This window comes from Ambystoma mexicanum, chromosome 12, assembly GCF_040938575.1.
Source record: "Ambystoma mexicanum isolate Mex_15411 chromosome 12, UKY_AmexF1_1, whole genome shotgun sequence".
Taxonomy (NCBI): domain Eukaryota; kingdom Metazoa; phylum Chordata; class Amphibia; order Caudata; family Ambystomatidae; genus Ambystoma; species Ambystoma mexicanum.
Genome location: NC_090936.1, coordinates 1,226,101,316 through 1,226,125,807, shown reverse-complemented (window position 1 = coordinate 1,226,125,807; position 24,492 = coordinate 1,226,101,316). Strand labels below are relative to the sequence as shown.

Sequence of the window (24,492 nt, the reverse complement as noted above, 5' to 3'; positions counted from 1 at the left end):
ACTTAGTTTTTGCTCTGAAGGTCCAAAAGGATGGTTCTGCTCTAAGATTCAAAGGTATAGCGTTCCATCGTTTGGCCGCTAGGGCCGGGAAGCTGGAGCCGCTGCTTTTTTAGGGAGAATTTGGGGATGGATAGGCGATGAGAATACAACGTTCTAGTTGGTATGGCTGAGGTGTGTTTGTTGAACCTGTCTGCCCGGTACTTGGGGGTGTCATTAGAGAGGCATTTGTGGACAATGACGAGTGATCTAAGGGTGATTCTGTCTCGTATAGGGAGCCAATGGGCCTCTTGTCTGAGGCTGGAGATGTGTGCGTGCCGCAGGATACTCAGAGCCGCTCTGAGGGCATTATTCTGCAGCACCTGCAGTTTGTTCAAATTGCGCTCTGAAGTGCCAAGGAAGAGTGTATTGCAATAGTCGATTTTTGAGAGCACTAGCGCTCTGGCTAGTGTAATGCAGCTGGACGGCAAGAAGGTGGCTTTGCAGGCATTGATGAGCTTATTAGTGTAGGCCGTGGAGGAGGCTGTGGTGTTTACTTGTTGTTTTTTGAGCGAGAGTGTGGAATCCAAATAAACCCCCAGGGTTTTGATTTCTTTGGCCACTGCGATTGTATTACCATCTATGTTGATAGAAGCGTAACAGGGGTCCAGTTTGCTAAGATGTGGTTGGGAGCCGACGAGAAGGAGCTCATTTCTCTCATCGTGGAGGCCTAAGCCATGTTCTGCCATCCAGGCTTGGATCTCCAGGTAGAGGTTGTTAATCCGTGTGGAGTCTTCTTCATAGCAACCTGATGAGGACCTGGGTATCGTAAGCATAGTTTGTGTATGTGACACCCAGGTTATCAAGAGGCGGTTGAACAATAGCTTTGTGAAGATATTGTATAAGGTCGGCGAGACGCACAAACCTTGGGGGATGCCACAAAGGATGGGGATGGGGTGGGCTGAAGCCCCCGGCGAGATGACTGGGTGGTTCGGTCGGCTAGGAAGGATTGGACCCAGGCGGTCGCCTAACTGGAGAATGCCGCTGACGCTGTCAGATGTTCCGTGAGGATCTTGTGGTCAACGAGGTTGAATGCTGCCGAAAGGTCAAGCAGCAGGAGAATGGCTAGATTGCCCTTGTCCTTCGCCTCATCCATCTGAATTTTGAAGTCCAGAAGGCCTGTCTCTGTTCTGTGCCTTGAAATAGTTAGCTGGTCAAAGCAAAAGGTTCTTGGGTTGACCCAGGTCAGGAAGATTTATCATTGATATGAAAATCTTTACTAACACAGCTTGCAATGAAAGTTCACAAAAAGTTGTATAAAAGGTATACTGCCACAAGCCTGAACTGATAGACCTGTCACAGTAGCCACAAAGTTACTGTAGAGTCGAGAATAGGGATACATAGGATCCCCTCAACACTACACATAAGGTGGGTCTGCTGACCTCACAAAAGAAAATACAGGTGTGATAAAAAGTATCCCCCTACCTGGGTAACTGTGAGTTAACCAAGGGCAAATAAAGAAAAAGTGGAAGCTCTAGGAGCCTGCAGAAACACTGCACCGAAAGGGTTGTGTGCTGCTTTAGTAATTTGTAGATGCCTTTAAAATTGGAGGAAAGCATGACTCCACAAAGAAATAGCAAACAGAGGTAACAAGGGTTCCCATGATCAGAGTAAAAGGATGAGTGAGATTCCACTCCCTTAGGAGAATCAGTCCAAAAGTCCAAGAATCGGAGACCACCAGTCGGCGCAGGCAAAATGGATGCCTGATTGGTAGGCTCGGATCCCTGCCCTGGTTGATAGTGGCGTAACATCAGAGCTTAGTGCCCGGGAACCTCCACAACGGCCCCTAGGACAGCGGAGGACAGACTGCACTTGATGATGTAATTGCAGCTGATCCCGATCCTGTACAGCTGATTAACCAACCCTGGGCTGGAAGGCCGAGCAGCTCGTGACAGACAGCGGACTGTGGGGCCAGTGATACGGAGCAGCAGGACGCAGGCCGTACCCTGCTGACAAGAGGTGGTGCTGGGGATCTGTAAGGCACCGCCTTAGTGGTGAACAAGAGTGGGTTCCATGAAGTCCATGAAGTTCCATGAAGTCACACAGAGACTGGCGGACTCAAAGATGTGGGCTCCCTTTCACCTGCCACGCACAGCCTCAGCGTTGAGAAGGGGAGGCAAGACGGCAGAGCCGACCCGCCGCCGCAGAGGGTTGCAGAGGCGCAAGGGGTGGGGTCCATCCCCTCTACTGGTTGTTAGCGGCAGCCCCTCTGGTGCAGAGTGGAACCAACAGAAGCCCACACAGGCGGAACACAGGCCGGCCCAGAGCGAATGCCTCCAGTGTCTACAAGCAGCACTGCATAAACGGGCCCTCCATGAGGCTGGGTGAAAAGTGCCCAGTTGAGAGCAGTGGAGCCTGCGGCATGTGATGCCAGCGTTTATAGCCTGCTGACCAGAGGTGAGAGTGGAGGCCTGGTGAAGGGGGAGAGCAGACCCTCAAGAGGCCAAAGGGGAGCAGTGAGCTTGGAGACAATGCTGTCCCTACCCCACCCCATGCAGATGCCATACGGGGGAGGAGTGCAGAGGCAGCACTGGGGTACCGCTATGGGTGGCAGTGGAGGTGTCATGAGGAGAGGGGCTCATCCACCCCCCCAGCCACAGTCAACGGCAGCCCACCCCACTGTACACCCCGGAGCAGAGGCCACCACGGGGCGGCTCCAACAGGCATTGGAGGTGCCAGCTTGGAGTTGGAGCAGTTTGCAACCAGAGACACACGTGCATGTACAAACCCCCAGCGACCTAAGGAGGGGGTGTGCATCAGTCCGGACTCCTAAATATCAAGCGGGGCACCCGATGTTTGATCCAGGTAGACAGAACATACTGTGTTAAGGACTGACTCTAGTGACTTGAGGTCCCTTGGACGCATGATCCCGGCATCCGCGCGGTGCCTCATTGGGAAGGAGCAGTGCTGTGGAGGATACATAGCTGGAGTGGGGGGGTGTCCAGCCTCAAGTCCAGGAGGCAGGAGAACGGGCTTGAGGGGGACGGACCAAGGAGGCATCCCCTGAATAGGAGCGGTTTGGTGGGACCACAAGGACAACCTGAGGGCATATGGCCAAGATGAAGGTGGGCGGTGGTGAGCTGGTGTGCGTTCGCCCACGTGGGTGAGCTGGCAGGCGGCACTCGCACAGTATAAGTATCCAGAGGGAGGAGAGATGGCGAAATTGAAGGAGGACAGAGGGCCCCACCCATGCACAGCAGAGATTGGCACCATAAAACTGATATCCAAGCGATACTGGACGAGATACGAGGCATGCAAACTGATATAGGTGTGAAAGTGGCGGACCTCTCGGCGAGAGTGGTTACCCTGGAGGATCGGAGGGAAGGGCTGAAGCGAGCCATACCTCATCCGTGGTCCTTGAGATGCAGGTGGGGGCCCACCTTCAAGAAGTGGAAATGCGAGAGGAGGAACTACAACTCAAAGTGGAGGACCTCGAGAACAGGAAGGATGCAGCAACCTCGCTTCTTTTGCCTTCGAGAGAAAGAAGGGAACTCCTAGGCAGGACTGGAGCGCAAGATCCAGGAGATTATGAATCTGGTCCTAGGATCCAAGGAAAGGGAGACTGTGCCTATGGACAGAGTGCATCGGGTGAGCGGTGGAAGCAGAGGGCCCCACTCATTCCTTGCCACGATGCACTACTATCGTGAAAAGGCTAACGTTCTGGAAATGGCCAGGCGCATGGGGACATTGAATAAAAGGGATCCATGGTGGCCGTATTCCAGGACCTCTCTGCCCAGACACTTTTTTGAGATGCAAGAAATGTGTCCGCTGACCAGATGGCTCAAGGAGAAAGGGGTAAGGTACAGGTGGGGATACCCTTCTGCAGTTAACTTTGAATAGGAAGGTGAGATGCTCCAGGTGGTAACAGAGGATGATGTCAAGCGAACCATGGAGGACCTCTTGGGGCCTGGACCCAGCAGCCATGGGGGAGTTTGGTGGGGGATCTAGTCAAGACGGTGGAGCAGTGGGATCTGGGACACCCTGTGGGTGGCGTAGGATCCAGGGTGCCATCAAATTCCAGAAGCTCAATACCACGCCCTAGTGTGAAGGTTGCATCATGGTGGGTTGGGGGACCTGTGAAGTGGAAAGTTAAGTGTGTTGTTTCTTGGTGTGAGGGAGGCGGTGTCTGGGAGGGGGTTTGCTAAATAGGAGTTCCTTAGCTTATTTCGGTGTTCGTTGTGAAAGAGGGTGGGGGTGTTTAGCAGGGGTGTTCTGTTGGGGAGGGGTGGAATGGGCCGGAGAGGACACCCAGTATAGATAGGACAGGGGAGGTCAAGGGGGTGCAGCATGGTGCAGGAGATGGAAGGGTAATACTGGGGGGAGGAGGCAGGGATACCGAGGGGTCCAGGTCTCTACCCTGGTGTTTCGGTCGATGGTACCATAATGCAGGTACTGTGGGACTATAGGCTTTGGTGGGAGGGGGAAAGGGGGCCAAAGGGGTTTAGGTGGGGGAGGGAGGGGGAAAGGGTGGTGGGGCAAGGGGGATGGGGGAGGAAACATGTGCAGCAATCTATACAAAAGGAGTAGTCAGATGGCTCCCGGGATGCTTGAGTGGGCAACGAGGGCATGGTGAAAAAGGGGTATGACTGAGTTACGGGTAGCCACGTAAAATGTAAAGGGGCTAAACACATAAAACAAAAGGTCACTGACTGGCAATATGTTTCATAAGCAGCGTCTGACTGTTCTCTTTCTGCAGTAAACCCACTATAAACAGGGCACAGATTCCCCAATCAAAGGTAGAGATATTGGCAAGGCTAATTGGGCTTCCCATAGAGATCGCAAGGAGGAAGGAGGTATCATAGTGACAAAGACGTTTCGGATGACGGAGACGCAGATCAAAAAAGGATATGGTGGTCAATTCCTGTGGATAAAGGGTCTTCATGAGGGAGTGCAGTTTCATTTATTTAATTTCATTTATTAATTTATATTGCGCGCCAGACCCGAGGGTATAAGGGCGCAGGAGCTAGAAGGTTATTCTCAGCTTGGTTACAGTCTGTACAATAATTACAGTGTATACGTAGGTTAAAGCAATTGCTGTTGTAGCGGCAGATGCAGTGATAAACAATTTACAAATATACATAGGGTAGGCAAGGTGAGTTATTGGCCATTGTCCTTTATCCACTGAATGTAGTTGCGCCTAAAGCAGAGGTGGGTTTGAGGTGTCCTTAGGGTAAGTGGCAGGGAGTTCCAGTGTTGGGCTGCTTTCACCTGGAAGCTGTTTTGCTTCGTTTAAACCTGGGGACTGAGAGCAAGTTGGCATTGGCGGTTCTGGTGGGTCGGTTGGGGGTGTATCTTTTTATTTTGTCGAGTAGGTAGCGGGGGGCTGCATTGTTTAGGTATTTATGAGTTAAGGAGGCTACTTTGAGCAAGATTTTGTTGGTGGTGGTAAGCCAATTATGGGCTCTCCTAATGTTAGAGATGTGTTCTCTCTTAGGGATGCTCAGCGCTGCTCTGAGAGCATTGTTTTGCATAGTGTGGATTTTATTTGTAACATATTTGTTGGCTCCTACGTATAGGGCGTTACAATAGTCCAGTTTTGATAAGATTAGGGCTCTGGCCAAGGTAGTACAGCTCTGGGTGGAAAGGAAGGGTTTGGCTGCTCTTATTAGTTTACATCTTTGGGCTGTGGAGCAGTCCATGGAACTAACCTGTTTGCGGAAGGGTAGGGTGGAGTCTAGATAGATTCCTAGAGTTTTAACTTCCTTGGCTACCTTGATAGGGTTGCCATCTATGATGAAGCTAGTGTTGTTGTGATAGTTTTTTTAGGTTAGATGTGTGAGGCCATCCATGCCTGGATGATGAGGTACACCTTGTTCACCAAGGCCAAATCCTTGTTGTAATCTCCCGTCAACGGGATGAGGATCTGGGTATCATCGGCGTAATTAGTGTAGGTGATACCCAGACCGTCAAAATCATCAAACCGGGGCTTCGTGAACAAGTTGTACAATGTGGGGGAGACGCATGATCCCTGAGGAACCCCGCAAGTGATGGGGGATAGGGTCAGCGGATGCTGAAGTAGAGAAGACACGCATAGACCTGTTGTTTAGGAAACACCCGATCCAACTTATGGCTCCTTGTGAGAAATGGGATGCAGAGTCTAGGTGGTTACAGAGAATTTTGTGATCTACTAAATCAAATGCTGCAGAGAGGTCACGTAGAAGTAGTAGAGCAGTTTTCCCGCTGTCTCGAAGGGTGTCAATTTGAGCTTTGAGAGCGATGAGAGCGGTCTCTGTTCCATGTTGGGTCTAAAGCCCGATTACCAGATTCCCAGGATATGATTTAATTCTAGGTATTGTATTTGTAGATAAGCTGTTTTTTTTTAGCAGAAAGGGGACGGTGGTGATGGGTCTGTAGTTAGTGGGTATAGATGGGTCTAGGGAGGGTTTTTTGAGTAAAGGGAGAACCCAAGTTGGGGATGATGCCTGAAGAGAAGGAGGCGTTCATGAGTTTGGTGATGAATGGTGAGAGGTCTCTTGCCGCATCTTTAATGATTTGGGAGGGGCAGAGGTCGCCCTGGCAGTTTGAGGGTTTGAGGCTGAGGATAACGTTTTCCACTTCTAACGTAGAGACTTCGGAGAAGCTGAAGCAGGAGAGTGGGTTGGTTGTAGGGTTATGGGGTGTAGGGCGGGGGGTGGAGGGGAGTGTTGGTAGAGTTAGTAGAGTTGGTTAGGGATTCTTTCTTGTTCATTTTGATTTGTAGGCCTGCGACTTTGTTGGAGAGGGCGCTTTGGACACTGGTGCACCATGTAACGCTCACCTGATTCCCGTAGAGGCGCCGGTCTTGACTGGGCGTATACCCATGATGTAACACACGGCTGGCTCTTTGGGCTGGACCTCTGTGCACTGTATGTCTGACTCGAAGGGTAAGATGTCTGCAGATAGAAAATATGGGATTAATGAACTGGGTTATTGAATGTCTCTCTCTTCTTCCCTTTCTCTTCTCCTGTAGAACCCCAAAGGTTAACGCTCTCACCTTAGGTAAGTGAACGTCGTGCTCTCCATCTGCCTCGAGGCAGGGTGCTGTAACCAGTTTCTTCACTGGATAAAGGGAGCAGGCCTCTTGACTTCAGAGGACTGCTGTCCGTCGTTTACTGCACGAACGGTAAGTTTCGAGTAATTCTAATGTCTTTAAAGTCTTTAGTAATGATGTCTCTTGTTTTGCAGGGTTCCGGCGATGGCGGATGACGGGCTGAAGTGAGTTGAAGATGGAGCCCGTGTGATGAATAGAAGCGCCTGGAAGCACGTAAGTAAGCGCTTGTTGCCTGCTTCACGATGCGCTCTAACTGTCTTTTTATTTTGCAGGTACAAGTTCGGAGCGGCTGCAGGGTGCCGGAATACCCACTGGGTTAGATGCGGAAAGGAGTAATGGCACGTGAGTATTAAAGTTCCCCAATGTCTTTAAACGCACCTTGTTTTGTCTTTCAGATGCGGGATGCAGCGCCGAAGGCCTCCGGAGCGTGCGAAGAGTTGGTAAGCTTTTGTCTTTCAGATGCCGGAATGCAGTGTGAAGACCTCCGGAGCGCACGAAGAGTAGGTAAGCCTTTGTCTTTCAGATGCCGGAATGCAGCGCGAGGCGTTGGTGACAGCCGATGGACCAGGTAAGTGAAGAGCTGTCACTGAAGACTGTAATGCTAACCTGTTCTTTCTTGTCTTTATAGGTGTTGCTGAAGAATGGATTCAGGATGGGTAAGCCTTTTTCCTTAGGCCCAGGATCAGATGCAGAAGACACGATGAGCGTTCTGCTGCTGAGGATGCAGAATAAGGCAAAGCAAGATTCATCCATCGGGTGTGGTTTAAATAGCCTCCTGTAGTGCTTAGGTATCTCCTTCCACGGCCACGCCTAGGTAAGAAAAGAGTTCCTGCTTTCCAGAAGAGTTCCAGTGTTCTGAACCTAGGGAGTGGCTCCTGCCCCACCCAACAGGAAAAGTAGTTCCAAACAGAAGAGGATCAGAGGCTCAACTGGCAGGCAAGTAAGCAGCATGGTCTGCTGCAGGTAAGTCCACCCAAGCATTATGAGCCTGGCGCTTCCAGCGCTGGGACTGGGCATATTTATGAGCCTGCCACTGGCGCCAGGACTGGGTCCAAAAGGTCCCAATTGGGACTGGTTGGCACTCGGAACCTGGGTTATGGATCTGCTTCCAAGGGAGTTGGGAAAACCCTGACCTTTTGGAAGCAGAGATCATGACACACCATTTATTATCTTTCAAACATGTGTCCGGGACGGGGACGGGTGTTTCCAGCTCCTTGATGATAGTGAACAATTCTTTGGTGCTAGAGTTGGCTTGTGATATTCTCAGATTGTTCGATTTTTGTGTAGCGATTGATTTCTTTTTTGTATGTGTCAGCTATTTTGTTGAGGATCAACTTGTTGTTGTCTGTGGGTGATTGTCTCCAGGCTTGTTCCTTTTTGCATTTCTCTAATCTGAGAGATTTTAAGTGAGGAGAGAGCCAAGTGTTCAGGTGTTTTTTCAGTTTGCTTTTTCTCAGTTTTAGCGGTGCAATGGAATTTAGAGCTGAACGCATGATTTTATTGTACCCCTCTACGAGGTAGTGAGGATTGGAAGTTGCTGAGAGTTGGTTCAGGGTCGGGAGAATGAGGGATACGTTTTTCCGCTGTGATGTCTTTCTTCCGGTGGGGGCCTTCTTGGCAAATAGGGTAAGGGGGCAATTGCGTGGAGCTAAGGGTCAATAGGGTCTGAAGAGTGAACAGGTTCATGGTGGAGAAGTGGGATGATGTCCCGTCCCAATTTGTGGAGTATTACCAGGCTCTTTACACTGCGCCGGAGCCAGTGGGACAAGAGGAGATCCGAGGTTATCTGCACCATGTTGCACCCCAGCCTGGTGCAGCAGAACAGGGAAACGCTTGACAGAGGTGCCGAGGGAGGAGGTGCTGCTGGTGATTCGTAAACTAAAGACTGGGAAGGCCCTGGGGGCGGAGGGGGATCAGATTTACGGCAGATTTTTCCCTGCTGCCGGCGCCCTTGGCCAAGTTGTTTACCTCCATAACGGGGGAGGGGTCCATCCCGCCAATGTTTCTCAGGGCCCTAATAACAGTGATCCCAAAGCCAGGTAAGGACTCAACCAGCTGTGCCTCGTATAGGCCTATCTCTCCACTAAATTTAGATGCAAAGATCTTCTTGAGGGCATTGGCTACCCGGTTGGAGTCCTATCTTCCTGGGCTGATCCACACCGACCAGACAGGATTTATAATGCACAGGCAGGGATCCGACAATATGCAGGAAACGCTTCAATTCTAATCTCCCTAGCGATGCTAAGAGATGCCACCCTACTACTGGCCCTAGACGCTGAGAAGGCATTCGATAGGGTAGATTGGGCCTGTATGGGGGAAGTCCTCTCGGCAATAGGGCTGGGTGGGAGTTGGAGGCTGTGGATTGCGGCCCTATACTCGAAACCGATGGCTAGGGTGGTGGTGAAGGGAGCGTGTCAGACATTTTAGTTACGAGGCGCAAGGCATGATTGTCTTCTCTACCCGCTGCTTTACGCATTGATAATGGAGCTGTGGGCCAAAGAGGTTTGTGAAGTGGAGGGGATCGAAGGGGTTAATGTCAGAGGACAAATGTACAAGATGAGCCTCTTTGCAGATGATGCCATGCTGTATATAGTGGATCCGATCAGTGCTGCACCTCATGGGGAGTCTGGAGCAATACGGAAGACTGTGAGGTTTAAAAGTGAAGCTTGATAAATCAGTGGCCTTTCTGATAGGGGGATTGTCGGGGACAGAGAAGCAGTACATTGGGGGGGCATTTCTATTACTTGGGGATAAAGGTGTACAAACAAGTTGGGGATCTTTTCGCTGGGACCTATTTGCCGTTGTGGTCAACACTGCGCACAGAGATGGATCAGTGGGGTAAGCTGGAGCTTTCATGGATGGCGCGTTTAAATTGTGTCAAAGTGGTGGTAGTTCCTCAAATTCTTGTTTCAGATGCTCCTGGTGGTGGTCTGTTAGGCAGAAACCTGTGAAGATCCCTTTGGGAACACTGCAAAAAGTTCAAGACTACAGGTGTTAGCAGTATACCCAATTGGTAGCAGTCTGTACCACCCAGATTTACCTGGTAGCTGTGGCTGAGCAGTCAGACTTCCCTCAAGAAGAGTTAGGCAGTATATAGAGTATACACAATAGGGCTAAAAATACAGTAGTACAAGCAAACACTAACCAGAGCTTTTGTATAAAAGTATATAATTATTTATTTAAAAACACACTTGTAAAAATACACTGGCACTAATATGTCAAGCAATTTCAAACAGTCACTAGAAATATATACACCTCCCTAATTAATTATTTGACAAGTCTAGGTTAAGACACCACTTATTTAGCAAAACAGAGGTGAGCGCGCATCCATAGATGGCACTCCAATAATTATTTAAAAAGGGAGAGAAAAGGCAGAAATAGGAAAACACACAATACCAACACTTTTAAAGAACCACAACAAGTCAAGAAAGGCAGGGTCTACTGCAGAGTAAAAAGTTCATAGGCCAGGCCCACTATTGGAGAGAGCAAGGCAGAATGTGCCCAAGATCACGCAGTGGAAATGCACTCAGTCTTTGCAAGAAAGTCAAAAAGAGGTCGGATCAAGATAGAAAGGTGATGTTAACAGGTCCGAGGTCACCCCAGGATAGAGAGTCAAGGATTTACGGGACACCTTGGACAGTCTGTTGCAAGGGAGACCAGGCGGGACACAGTACCTGAAATGGTGAGAAAGCTCCTGTGGGGGCAGTTGTTCCTGGCAGCGGGTGCAAGTCGGTGCTTCGTCCAGGGGAAGAGAAGTTCTCGACTTGGAGGAAAGCTGGAGATCGTTGCACTGCCAGGGAAGAAACCAGCCGCGGAGTTTCCCAGTTAAAAGGTACTACCCTTTTATTCGCGGTAGTGGTGAAGCGTGGCTATCCGGCCGCCGGGGTGCTTGGCATGGGTGATTCGACCTCTGGACGATCCAGGAAGGCGAAAAATGCAAACTGGTTGGTCCCACCAGCTCAAAGGGAAGAAGACTCTCCTGGAAGAAGATCTTCTCTGTCGTGGGGAAAGTGGTGAGTTTCGTACAGTAGGGCTCCACCGGTGGTGTCGTCGTTGTAAATGGCTCAGCTTCTCCCCTCTTCGGATTCTTTAGGTCCTGTGGCGACTTCTGAAGTTCCAGTCCCCAAAGCCCTGCTTTTATGCAGCAAAACCCCCATTCATCAGCCTAGCTGTCAATCAAACATGCTAAGTGGTGAGCCGGGCGGCTCACCACTGGGCCAATCACACAAGAGTGCGGCGGTATCTTTGACATTGCACCAAAAAAGTGGTGCGTTTAAAATGAATGGGAAAATCCCATAGGAAATATTCCGGGGGAATATTTTGCGTGGTAACCACTGCCACCAGCCAGAAACTCGACAAGGGGGGACTGGACAGTGCCCCCTTGGGAAACAGACCCAGGGGCAATCAAATGACCCCTACCAGTACTTCCACAATATGATGGTTTTTACTGATTCTGTTCACAATTTAAGACTAGCAAAATCAATGGTGACTTTACATGCCCTGGGAGACAGTAGTCAGTCCCAGGGTATGGAGTCTGTTTGGCTGTCACTATGACACACCCCTGTGTTACTGCACTGAGGATGCTGTGTAACACACATACCAAAAACACATGAAGCCCTATGGAGTAAAAGACCCCATAGCCCATAAAACACATTTACAAAGTCAAAGGACATTCTCAAATCATGCCTAAGAGTGGGAGAAAGAGAGTCTCACTCTTAGCAGGAGAAACAATTAAACCCCAAAAATCCAGCACAGCTGCTGGGGGACTCACTAGGTTTGGGAAATTAGCCTTTACAGAGAATTCTCCCTAACATGGTCCTGAGGTTCTTCTTTGAGGAGGTAAAGGCGTCCCTGTTTAAATATCCTGTGGGCCGGAGCCAAGCACCGGATTGCACATAAGACCATGATCTTGCTGAAGGAGGAGGGGGAGGGGTGAGATTCCCGGACCTCCTGACCTACTAAAAAGCAGCTCAGTCCCGGGTGTTAGTGGTACATTTGAACCCGGCCTCAGAGAAGCAATGGGTACCATTCGGCAACGCGGTCCAGGCGCTAGTCACCCTTGTAGAGTGGCTATGGGTCCCCAGATCCTGTATCCCGAGATGGGTGTGGTGTCGCCCGATCCTGGAAGTCCTGTGCGGTCTCTAGAGGGAGAGAGATTAGAACAGATGGCTGACCACATGGCCATCCCCCTTGAGCAGTATTTGGGCACCCCCACTGCGTGACGGGAATGTAGAACCATTGGCGTTCCAAATACGATATTTGGCAGGGCTGTATAAGGCAGGCCAGATGTTGGAGGAGGGGCCCTTCATCACAATAAAGAGGTTAGAGGAGTGCTTGCAGGTGGGCAGGTTGTCGATATTTCAATACCTGCAGCTGAAGGGTCGATGGAGGGGAAAACTTGAGGGGGGGATTGATGGATTTTGGGAAACTTCTGCTCACAAAGACAGGCTCAAGGGACCTCGTAGCCCGACTTTTTAAGGGGAAGTTGCTGGCAGCGCCCAGGGATCCACCCCCAGCCAGGACTAGTTGGGGACGGGACTTAGGGAACGAGATTGACGATGCCTTATGGACATTGATGTGTAGATGGGTTGCCAGCTCGACGGCCTCCCTGCAATATAGGCACCAGGCCTTATAGGTCCTTCACAAGTGGCACTACCCACTGGCTGTGTTAGCAACAGATGGGCAAGGGGAATGACCCGGGCTGTTGGAAATGTAGGAGGGTGAAAGGGGGGGGACAATGGCCACATGTGGTGGGGCTGAGGGGAAGGTGCAAACGTATTGAAGAGAAGTTTTGTCATGGTTAAAAGGTGTAGATGGGATCAATAGGGAACTCTCCCTGGGGCTGTTTCTTTTTGGGGTACTGACGGAGGCTGAGGAGGTGGGGGGACGGGCATATGCTGAGGGTAATGTTGGTGGCAGCTGGATGTAGCCTGGCCCAGCTGTGGAAGAACCCAAGGATGCCGGCGGAAAAGGAATGGGTGGCAAAGGTGCAAGTCGTATATGATGTGGAGTTCCTGACTCATCTTCTTGATGAGTCACAAGTTCACTTCGAGGGCCTATGGGTACAATTTTTTGAGAAATACGGACGCTGAAAGAGGGCGAGGGGGGAAAGGGAGGGGACACATCATGGCCCAGTTGCAAGGGGCTCCTGGGTGCTGAGCCACAGGGACTTGAAACGATAGCCGTATTCGGAAGTTCATGGTGATGCACAGATTGAATGTGAGATAATCCTACGGCCGACCCGGGAGCCCTGAGACTGTTTGCCCGGATGAGGGCTAACCCCTCGGGAGGGAGCCTACCGGAGGATGCGGGATCTTGCTGCGTATGTGAGGCGTGAGGGGGGTTGATTTAGGAGGGGAATGTTGAAGGGGTGATTAGGGAATGCTGAATGTTGTTTAAATTGCAGTTTCTGAGAGTTGCCCTAAGTTCACACTTACGGAATTGTATCATGAAATAGATCATATGTAAAGGCTTGAGTTGTTGTACTTGAAATGCTAATACATTTTACTTTTCAATAACAACAAAAATCCAAGAGACCAGCAAAAGGTGCTGGGGAACTCGCAGGTGGAGAGAATTTTGCACAGAGATGGAAATGTCCTCTAACACTCATATATGCATTAAACTGTATATTTAGTGCCAGGGAGATTGGTAAGACAAGTGATGTGCAGTTACTCTTAAGTTGTTTGTTAAATCATATTTATTTCTTGCTCTCCTTTGGGATCAGCATCCAGTTTTGCAAATGTTTGATGCAATATTTTCCAAAAATGGTGCAAAGAGAAGCATTATTTGCCTCTTCTGTTGTAGTTAGTCATTGAGTTTTTATTAACCCTCTAAATACTGTGTGTCTCTTCCCATGATTTAGGAAGAAATTGTCCTAAACAAGCTACTTTCCTACTCCTCTGACAGCAAGCGGATCGGGAGGCGGCTGAAGGACACGTTTGCCAATTCCCTGCGCTATGTGAATAAACTCCTCAACAGCAAGTTTGGCTTTACCTCAAGAAAGGTTCCTGCTCATATGCCTCACATGATCGACCGCATTGTCATGCAAGAGGTGCAGGACATGTGAGTATTCTTTTCCTTCGACTGAATAGCACGTTGTGTCGAGGTTCTCCAAACTTACTGAGGTGCATTTATAATTAGACTTGTGTCGGCAGAATTGTGATCATTAAACATGTGTTTCCAGGTGTTGTCGACCTGTCGTTAAAACAATACAATGAAGAGGTTCTTTTGAAACATAAAGGGGAGAGCATCGAGTCAGAACTGTATAAGGTTGATTTTTTTTTTTTTTTTTTTAAGAATTGATGTTGAATCCTATATGAAGTAGTCGCAAACGTTAGAAATGAGAATGTTGGGGGCGCTGTTGAGCGCCGAACAAGATGGCCGCCTGAAGTTAGCGCTGCGTGGCAGGCAGATCAAGCAATCCTATTCCGGGCACTTGGAGCTCTTGATACGCCGCATTGACTGACACGACCTTATTGCTGCTGAATCTGGGAATCTGTTGGTCAAATCCCGATCCGAAACGGCGCAGAGGATCCCCAGATCCGAACATCACCATTACCATCCCCCATCTACGGCGCTCCTTCGCGCCAATATCTATCTCCAGCGGCGGGGCGCACCGCTCATCCTGATGTTCCGGCCCCTCCTGCCTGCTGCTACGGGGACTCCCTGCGCTCCTACACCCCATCAGGTCTACGGCTGGTTGGGGGCATTGCGATCGTCCGCTCCCGCCCCTGAGCCTTGTGGGATCTGCTGTTGTTTCCGAGCGTCTTGGACACCACGCTCCAGCCTCCGGCGCCGCTGCTTCCTGGTCCCCTCCTCGGACCGCTGCCGCGCTACCTGGTGCGGCTAGCCATCTTTGGACCTTCCCCGCCCCTCAAGGAGGCTCCGATACCCAGGGTCGATCTGCGGCGCCCTCCAGACATCCGGTGCTGCGCTCCCCCGCTGGTGTTCGGGCCTCACAGGACCCACAAGGTACGTTTGTCGGAGTGAGTCCCGTTCGCCCCCTGAGTGTGGCGCTTCCTCGCCTCCTCCTGTGCTTGGCCCTGGGCCTTGCCCGCCCCCGAAGCACGAATACGCGGGCTCATCTGGCCTCTCAGCACGGAATATTCTGGGCACCCACGTTTCCTCCTGGCGACAACCTGGGGCTTGATCCTCTCTCTGGCTTCACTTTACCCTGCCCGGTGACCCTCTACAACGCGCTACGCTCACCCCTTGTGACTGTCTTTGTTTAATATAATGGTCTGCAGCGCTTGAGCTCCCCGCTCCCGGAGGGGTCAGTTGTCAGCATCACGCTCAACCCTTGCTGAACTGTGCTGGGAGCCTTCTGTGTTGTGCATTGGCGGAGGGCCCCGGATTCCTGCATTGGTAGTCACCGGTCACCCGGGGCATCCACCCAAGTCACCTACTGCATACCATCTCTTCCAATTCTTCGGTGCCTGACCTCTTGGTACAATATTAAATTCGGACTATACAGACGCTCCGGGGCCCCGTGCTCACTCCTGGGGACGCACTGTGGCAGAGTCCCTGTTCTGTTCCACTTTACTCCTCTGTGGGTACCCCCAAGGTAGGCGACCGCCAGCATCCTTTCGCTCTACTGGAGAGGGTCCAACGCTGCACTGGTCACCTACAACTGAGCCCGCATGGTCCTCTAACCCCTGATCAAGCCACTGGTGATCCACAATCACTTGTCTACACAATCAGGTTATGCACTTGAGCCTCTTCCGAATTGCTCCGCTCACGCCTGACTCTAAGAGGCAAATACTACAAGACGGGGAGACATTCTTCCCTACACCTCCTGTGAATACATTGGGTCAACTGTACCTGTGCTCTTAACCTCTGTGTATGCTGCATTGTATCATCACGCCCGTCTCCCCGGCGCCCTACTACAAATGCCTTTAGACTGCGCGCTGCATTGGCACTCGCAAACATCATGTAAATGAGACCACGATCGCTTTAACCTCTTAGTTTCAACCCGACCTCCCTCCTTGCATACCAATCTACCCAGTCGAATAGCTGAGGTTCCCCCCCTACCAAACCCGAGGACAGTGGTCTATCACCATCCCGAGGCGGGGGTAGGTGACTTGGTTCCCTCCACGAGCTGCTGGGGCGCCCCGGATCCATCACACTCCACTTGAACCTCAACAACGTCAGTATGACTAAGGGGGCCGGTAAAAAGCAGAGCTCCATCAATATGTTCGCGAAGACTCCAGTGAGATCGCCGGAGGGGGTCCCTGAGCAGGCCCCTACTAATTCATCATCCCTTGTGGCCTCGGAATCCCAAAACATGATGGAATTCATGCGCGAGGGCTTCACCACACTTCACTCAAAATTAGATGACATGAACGGCACCATATCCTCCATCAAGGCCCATATCAAGAGAACGGACATTCGGGTGCTGGAGGTCGAGGCAAGGGTGAGCTCTACCGAGGATGGCCTGGATGCCCTACGCTCGCAGGTTGCCGATCTTTCCAACCGAGTACTTGAGGTGGAGAAGAAGAATGAGGACTTGGAATCCCGATCGAGGCGCAACAACCTCTGCATCATCGGGGTCCCCGAAAATATCAATGAACCAATGGAGGTCTTTGTTGAACATACGCTACTGTCACTTCTTGACTCACCGAAGCTCTCCTCCCAATTTGCTATAGAACGAGCGCACCATGCACTGACAGCTAAGCCTAAGCCCGCCGCTCCTCCCCGACCCATCATAGCCCGAGTGCTGAATTTTCGAGATCGTGATGCCCTCCTCAGGGCCGCGAGACTCAAAGGAGAACTCCTGCTGGGTGGCGCAAGGATACATCGCTATCCTGATTTTTCGGTAGCCGTTCAGCGAGAACGCAAGACTTTTCTGGCGGTGAAGAGAAGGCTGAGGGACCATGCAGTCAAATACTCTATGCTATATCCCGCTAAACTGCGCATAGAACATGCCAACCAGGTTTTTTTTTTTACGTTCCCGGAGGAGGCCTCCAGATTTATTGATGAACACTTTCCGGTCTGACCGCCCTTACCAAACCACTTTTCTTCAATGCTCTGCTTTCCCGGTGAGGGGGATCCCAGCTCTTGCCACCCTACTGCACCGGGGAGACATTGGTTATTACTCCCTAATGTTTCTAGCCTGATTTATCTTTACAAATGTGTGCCAAATTACTATGTGCAAAGACTCTTTACAAGTTACATGTGAAACCTCATTGTTGGCACTATGCTTTAACCGGATCTGCCATTGGCCCGGAGCGGCGCCACAAGTCCGGCCTACAGGCCCCCAGGCGTTGATGCCACTGGTTTGTTTCTGTTTAAAGGGTTCTGGGATTGTCATCCCTCTGTTTGGGGGAGGGATGTGGGTGGGGGTGGGACATGTTGGGGGTTGTGTTACTAAAAGCGTGGCGTTGGCAGCAAAGACGGACCGCGTGGGGATACCCAGTGACTGTTACTGCAGGGCTACTAAACTGGCCCATTGGTTATTGACACTTTCTCGGATACAATCGCTCCTGCATCAATGTCTGGGAGTGACCTGACCTTCATGAGCTGGAATGTACGGGGGTTGGGTAATTATAAAAAGATGAGGCAGCTCCAGCTACAGGCTGAGCGCCATGGATCCAAGGTTCTTTTTCTACAGGAGACACATGCTCGCACGGAACAGTGTATGAGATTTGCCAAAACATGGGGCCCCCATAGATTATTCACCGATTTTTCTTCCAAAAGCCGTGGGGTCATGACTCTCATTCATAAGAGTATCAAGCACACTCTTATCTCTTCACAAATAGACCCTCAAGGCAGATATGTACTGCTTCATGCCACACTTCAAAACAAGGAGATAGTCCTGCTGAACATTTATGGTCCTAATATAGATGACCCAGATTTTTATGTACAGGTCACATCCCTCCTCGATGGCTTCCCCCTTGTCCCCATCCTCTGGGGGGGTGATTTCAACACAATTTTTCATGTTGCCCTCGATAGATCTGGGTCCAGGCCCCGTCAACTTTCCAGGGCAGCTTATGCTGCACTATCATCCCTACCCCGTCTCGCCATGGTTGATGCATGGAGGTTCTTCTACCCAGATTCTCGTGTTTACTCTTTCTACTCCTCAGTCCACGATTCCTATTCCCGTATTGATAGATGGGTGATCTCCAACGAATTGATTAAGAATGTCATACAGCTAATGATCCTCCCCAGAACCCTCTCCGACCACTCTCCTGTAACCGTCATCATAGGTTGGGGCCCGGATCCCGGCCGAACTCGATGTTGGAGGTAGAAACCCCTTTCCCTTCTGGACCCAGAGTTTTGCTCCGAGCTCGAGGTGTCTATTGAGGAGTTCTTCGAGACGAACACGGGCTCGGTAGCATCACAGGCCACTCTATGGGAGTCCTTCAAGGCTTATATTAGAGGGATAGCGTTGTCAAAGGAGAATGGTGTCCTTAAGTCGATCCGGAGTGATCTCGCCGTGAGTGAATCTAAATTATCGGTCCTGGAGGCTAAATGCTCACTTCACTCCACCCCGGGTACCCTGGCGGATATCGGGGTGGAGTTGGATACGTTCCGATCCCTTGCGGAGCGCGAACAAAATTTTTTAGATAACCCTGGCATGGCGAGGAGATACGGGGAGGGTGAGCGCCCTGGCTGATTTCTAGCGAGACTGATCCGTCACGAGACGGGTTCCCCGCATATACTTGGGATTGAGAGGCCTGACGGCTCTTTGGCTGTCACCTCTCAGGACATCAATATGGAATTTTTCACATTCTATGAGGCCCTATATTCCAACTCAGATGAGGTGTCAGTGTTGGAGATCGATTCCTTTCTTGATACTCTTCCCTTGTCGACTCTCTCTCCGGAGACCACGGGTTCCCTTGATTCCCCACTTACGCTTGAGGAGCTCTCTGATGCTATGGACTCCTTATCTTCGGGGAGAGCCCCTGGCTCGGATGGTATCCCAGTCGAATTTTATAAGCGCTATAAATCACTATTGCTCCCTCACCTGTTGGCTCTCTGGGAGGAATCGGTGGAGGCCGGTGTTTTTCCCCCTTCACTCCGCGAAGCCACAATTACAGTATTACTTAAATCTGGTAAACCCCCCTCGCAATGCGGTTCATACCGCCCGCTCTCACTTATAAATTGCGATGTCAAAGTATACGCCAAGGCACTGGCGCTCCGGTTGGCTCCCGTTTTACCATCTATCATCCACCCAGATCAGGGGGGCTTCATCCCAGGGCGCTCTACCTCTCTGAACCTAAGGCGTCTCTTAAATATAATTAATAGAATTAACCCTGAGACACATGCGATGGCTGCCACACTGGACATGCAAAAGGCGTTCGATTCGGTTTCATGGAGGTATTTGTGGCAGGTCCTCGAGAGCTGTAAATTTGGTCCCTCCTTTCTCTCCTGGATTAGATTGTTGTACTCTGACCCTGTGGCTAGGGTCTGCACGGACGACCGTTGCTCCCCTTTTTTTAAGATCGCCAGGGGGACAAGACAGGGATGCCCCTTTTCTCCCCTGATCTTTGCTATAGCAATAGAGCCTTTCGCCGATATGCTCTGCCAATTCCATGCACATAGAGGTCTCCGCACGGCGGGCCAGGTGGACATAGTGTCCCTATATGCTGATGATGCACTGTTGTTTATACGCTCCCCCTCCACCAACTTACCCCCTATACTGGAGGACGTCATTCATTTCGGCTGAATCTCGGGCCTTAAGGGGAATTGCTCGAAATCCACACTCTTCCCACTTACGGAGTGCACCCTCCCCCCTCCTGACACCCAGGGGTTCACATGGGCTCAGTCTACGATTACTTACCTGGGGATTGAGGTAACGCGCCATCAAGTGCTGACTTTCAAGGAGAACTACCAGAAGTATCTTACACACCTGTCGTCTAAAGTTCTAGTTTGGGACAAACTCCCGATATCCCTCGCAGGCAGAATAGGTCTACTGAAAATGGTGGTGTTTCCCCAGCTACTTTACAGGTTCATCAATATCCCCTTGTGGCCAAGGGGGGCTTCTTCTGTGAACTGACCCGCACAGTCAATTCCTTTCTTTGGCACTCGGGTGCGGTCCGCCTTAAACTTGATACCTTGTCTACCCCTATGACTTAAGGGGGCTTTGGTGCCCCTGATTTCCTCAAATACTGGCTGGTATCCCAAATCCAATATACATCCTACTGGTTTAACACAACGGACCCCCCTCCACATGTTAGACTCGAGAAGCTTGCGGTCTGCGACCGCGACATTCGCTCCTTGGTGATACTACCCGCCCCCCTGGCACTGGACTCACAGAGCCCGGTCGCCTGCACATCCCTGGCATTGGCGAAAACATGGAGGCTGTCCGGTACTGCTCACACCTTCCATGGCAACCTCCCTCTCTGGAACTTTCTTCCGGGGGTCCCACGGGTACCACCAGCCATGGTTCGTTGCTGGGCTGAAGCGGGATATGAGTTGCTGCGTGACGTATTTCATCAGGGTATATTTGTTGAATGGCCTGACCTCCCATTGTCCTTAAGGAGAGGCCAGTGTGTATAGCTCCAATATTCGTCCCTTCGCAGGACCCTTAAACGCAATTACCAGATGTTCCCAGCATTACCACCGGACGACCCTGTCATTGAGGAACTCGCCTCCCCCTCACCCACTAGAGGTAAAATATCTAGACTATACACTATGCTGCAGTCCATATCTATTCCAGAATTCACTAAACTGAAGGGAGCGTGGGAGGCGGACCTTGACGTTGAAATGTCGGATGAGCGCTGGGCACACTTGTGTGAACGCATACACCGGGTGTCTTTCAACTCCCGTTTTAAGCTGATTCAGTTTAAAGTACTACATAGGTTCCACTACACCCCGAACAGATTACACCGCATGTCCAGTGATCACCCCTCTAGCTGCCCTAGATGCGGTCAGGATACTGCCGATTACATTCACATGATTTGGTCCTGTCCCCGCCTCTCACAGTTCTGGGAGGCAGTTTGCTCGACGGTGTCTGCTAAGCGCGACCCCATCAGTCCCTCCCCGGTGGTATGGCTTTTCCATGACCTCCCTGGCCTTTCCCGGAATTCCAAGAAACTAGCCGGCCTGTGCATGCTTCCCGCGGTACGATCCATCCTACTTTGCTGGATTCGCCCCTCACCTCCCACACATGCCCAATGGCTAAGAGCGGTCACGTGGGCCTCGGACTCTGAGGAAGCCTGGTCTCACCTACAGCCCACCCACTCCAGGCCTAGGAATATCTGGCTCAGATTCTGGTTTTATATGTCCGACCTGAATACGACACCGGACACATCTCCCCCAGCTGCCTCCCCCCACCAGCTCGGGTCCTCACCCCTATCATAGCTCTCGGACATTCTGCTCATGTTATAATTTGTATATCTTAATTTTTATAATTGACATTCTGCCAATGGTTATGTTTGTATGTGAAGCAACCCCTGTATGCTTATATTGTGTACATCTGTATTCATATTATATTTGCCTGGCGCTGTTCGCCTGTGTTTTGCTGCCACGCTGAATGAATAAAAAAAAGTAAAAAAAAAAAAAAAAGAAATGCGAATGTTAAAGTTCAGACAGACTTTGGGTACATTACGCATGACAAATCAAACCTTTGTTCCTAGTACACCATCATTTAGTGTTTTAATTGTCTGGAAATATATTGCAAATCCAATACATTGTGATAGCACTAACCCACCCCATGTGTGAAAATATTTTATTTACGTGAAGTGTTAGCAACTCGCGGAATACTGGCATTTCAAGTTGTTTTTGTACCACGTGTTGGGAAAGATTTTCTTTTTGCACCGTTCCCGCCATAGAATCCTATGGGACGCCCTTTCTTGTTCTTTAACTCTTGTCCTGATTTTTGGAGGTCAGTTAAGCCTTCTGATTTACTTCCCTTGCCGGTTTTGCTTATTCTTATGGGGAAACTGACTAGTCCCCAAGACTGTAAGGACTGAGAGACGATGTCTCCCTTTGTCAATTCTCATATTGTTACATTTGCACAACTTACCTTGTAGTGAAGTGCAGTTAGACATACTTTGTACCCTTATATCTTTTAATATAATGGCTTTTTGGTTACTATTACAATGTGCCTAAAACAAGCTAGTGGCAGCGCTGATATTACCATTATTGTGACATTTTACTCATGGCGTTTTGCATTTAAAGCAAATGGCTACCAAAGGTGGTCCGCACCCTAAGATGCCCGTGCCACAAGGTTTTTCAATTGTTCTTGGCCTTCTTGCTGCCTTCTCAGGGCAGGAAATACCTTGTATGGAAATCTCTTTTCCAGGGAAAACTGTGGCTTTCACAGCAAAGGGGTGGTATGTGTGTGTGTGTGGCCAGAGGAGGGTGTTAGGACTGTCTAGTCCCAATGCTCATCCCCGGTGCCTGAACGTCTGTTTCTCTGCAGATCTTGTGGACAGTCTCAATCACTGACTGGATAGCGACTGACTGTTTGAATGGGGCAGATCCTTATCATTGGTGAGCTTGGGCATTCTACCAACCCGAATCTTGGGTAAAAGGAGGGCTCTTGCAACTGTTCATCAGGTCATCATTGATGCCAGGTCCTGCATGAAGAAGAGCAGCCTGCTGCCACTACCAATCTCTTTATAAACCTAACTGAAAAGTATCTACTTTGGAACTGGTGACTTTTGGGCACAAAACCCCAAACCATTTAAGTGTCAGACTTTATAATGGCTAGAGAAGCTGTTTTATGATTATCTTGAAGTGCTCTTTCTATTTCTAAAACATATGAGTACCTCCCTATGTTACACAGTTAAATGGATTTCTACAATCTGGCCTGGTGCACAGATTTCAGGAGGCCACCCTACTTCTAATGAACAGGGATATTCTTCTGAGAGGGTCGCCAAACCCAATCAAGGTAAACGTGGAGAATGGTCAAGGCTTAGTCTCAGGAGAAAGCGGGTGAGGTCAGGTGTCCACAATGAGTCCAAACAGTGAAGCACACAATAAATCCACTTAGACAGATAAGTACAACATGACTATCAAAAATGGCCAAAAACATGCTAGAAAAATAAAACTAGCAAATGGTATTATCAAACAACACTCAGTTATCAAACATATATACAGTTACCATAGGTTTGTAGACTTGCATATAATAACTTGGACAACTGAAAGGAAGGTGGGTAGTGATGCAGTAAGGAACACTGGTTCACAAGGCTGCAAGCCCTAACTTTAGAAGTCCAAATCCCTCTGTTTAATGGGTCCTTGTGCCAAAAAGTCACAAAGCTTCTTCTAGGAGAGGGGACAAATGTGGGAATTTGTATTTATTTTATTTGTATAGCGCACCAAGCCCAAGGGCATCCGGGTGCATATTTTGGAACAATAACACTGGTACACCACAGATAGTAACAATTACAGTGTGTAAATTTCATAAAATCGTACTGGTAGTGTACTCCAAAGGTATGCATGTAGATTAGGATTACAGTGTGGAAGGGAGGCATGATGGCAAGAAAGGCACTATATACACAATATATAGTATACTCGATATACAATATAAAATCCTAACAGAGTTCTTGTGGTGGTGACAAATGTTACAGAAGACTTCTCAACAGTTTTACAGGTACGTAAGGTTATTTTCCGATGCTTTACAAACATCCAAAAAGTGATGGGATGGAATATACCAAAGCAGGCGTCTCTGCAGTCGCGGTTGGAAACGACATTCCAGGACAGGATTCCTGGATGCTATAGGATGCTGAAACTTGACAGGACGCGATTTATAGCACGAGCTGGCGATAAGCAAAGTTCCAGACAAAAAGCAGAATGGTCGGTCCATCGGGTGGTCCAGGCATGATTCTGGGGGCTCACGATTGCTGGATCTTGAGAAGGCGTAGAGACTGGTTGGTTCCACCAGTCCAAGGGTTGCAGCTCTGCAGAGGGCCTTCACAGATCAGGTAGTCCAGCAGGGCTTCACCGGGTCCAACGCAGGAAGGGATTCAAGGCCTCTTCGGGAGTCATCCATGATATTCAGTCGGCTGCTGTTCTGCACAGGATACTTGGCTCCAACACTGATCTGAAGAAATGGCTGCACGAGTCCTCTTCGTATCCGAAAGCCTGGCTGGAAGCAAGTCAGAGCCCCTCATTGGTAAAGATCTGCACCATACAAACAGCAAGCGTGAGTTTCACTCATGCACACCCCAGACTCTTTGGCACCACAGATGTAGAGCGGGACCCGACAGTGCCACCCCTTCATGGATCACCACACACGACATGCACTAGCCCACGGAAACAGCATCACGATATAAGAGATTTCCTGTGAATCAGGAAGGTGGTCAAAAAACAATAAGGGCTAGCGAAAGAAATCTTGTGGCACAGCCATTTTAGCGCACTCGCCACCTTTAGTAGTGAGACGCAGTAAATGTGAATGTGCACACTTAAAGTACTGCAAAAATGGTAAAAATGTATCTGCTGCCACCTGGTAATCTTTAGGCACATAAAAAAATAACACA

General features: G+C 50.0%; 1 protein-coding gene across 2 annotated transcripts in view; it reads left to right on the top strand.

Annotated features, from left to right (window-relative positions):
* Window positions 1–24,492, top strand: part of GNPTAB (N-acetylglucosamine-1-phosphate transferase subunits alpha and beta) — a 625,912-nt gene that overhangs the window by 391,456 nt on the left and 209,964 nt on the right. For both annotated transcript variants that reach the window (XM_069629897.1, XM_069629896.1), the window contains exon 14: window positions 13,929–14,128. In XM_069629897.1, the coding sequence (XP_069485998.1) occupies window positions 13,929–14,128 (200 nt within the window). The remainder of the gene's footprint in view (window positions 1–13,928; window positions 14,129–24,492) is intronic.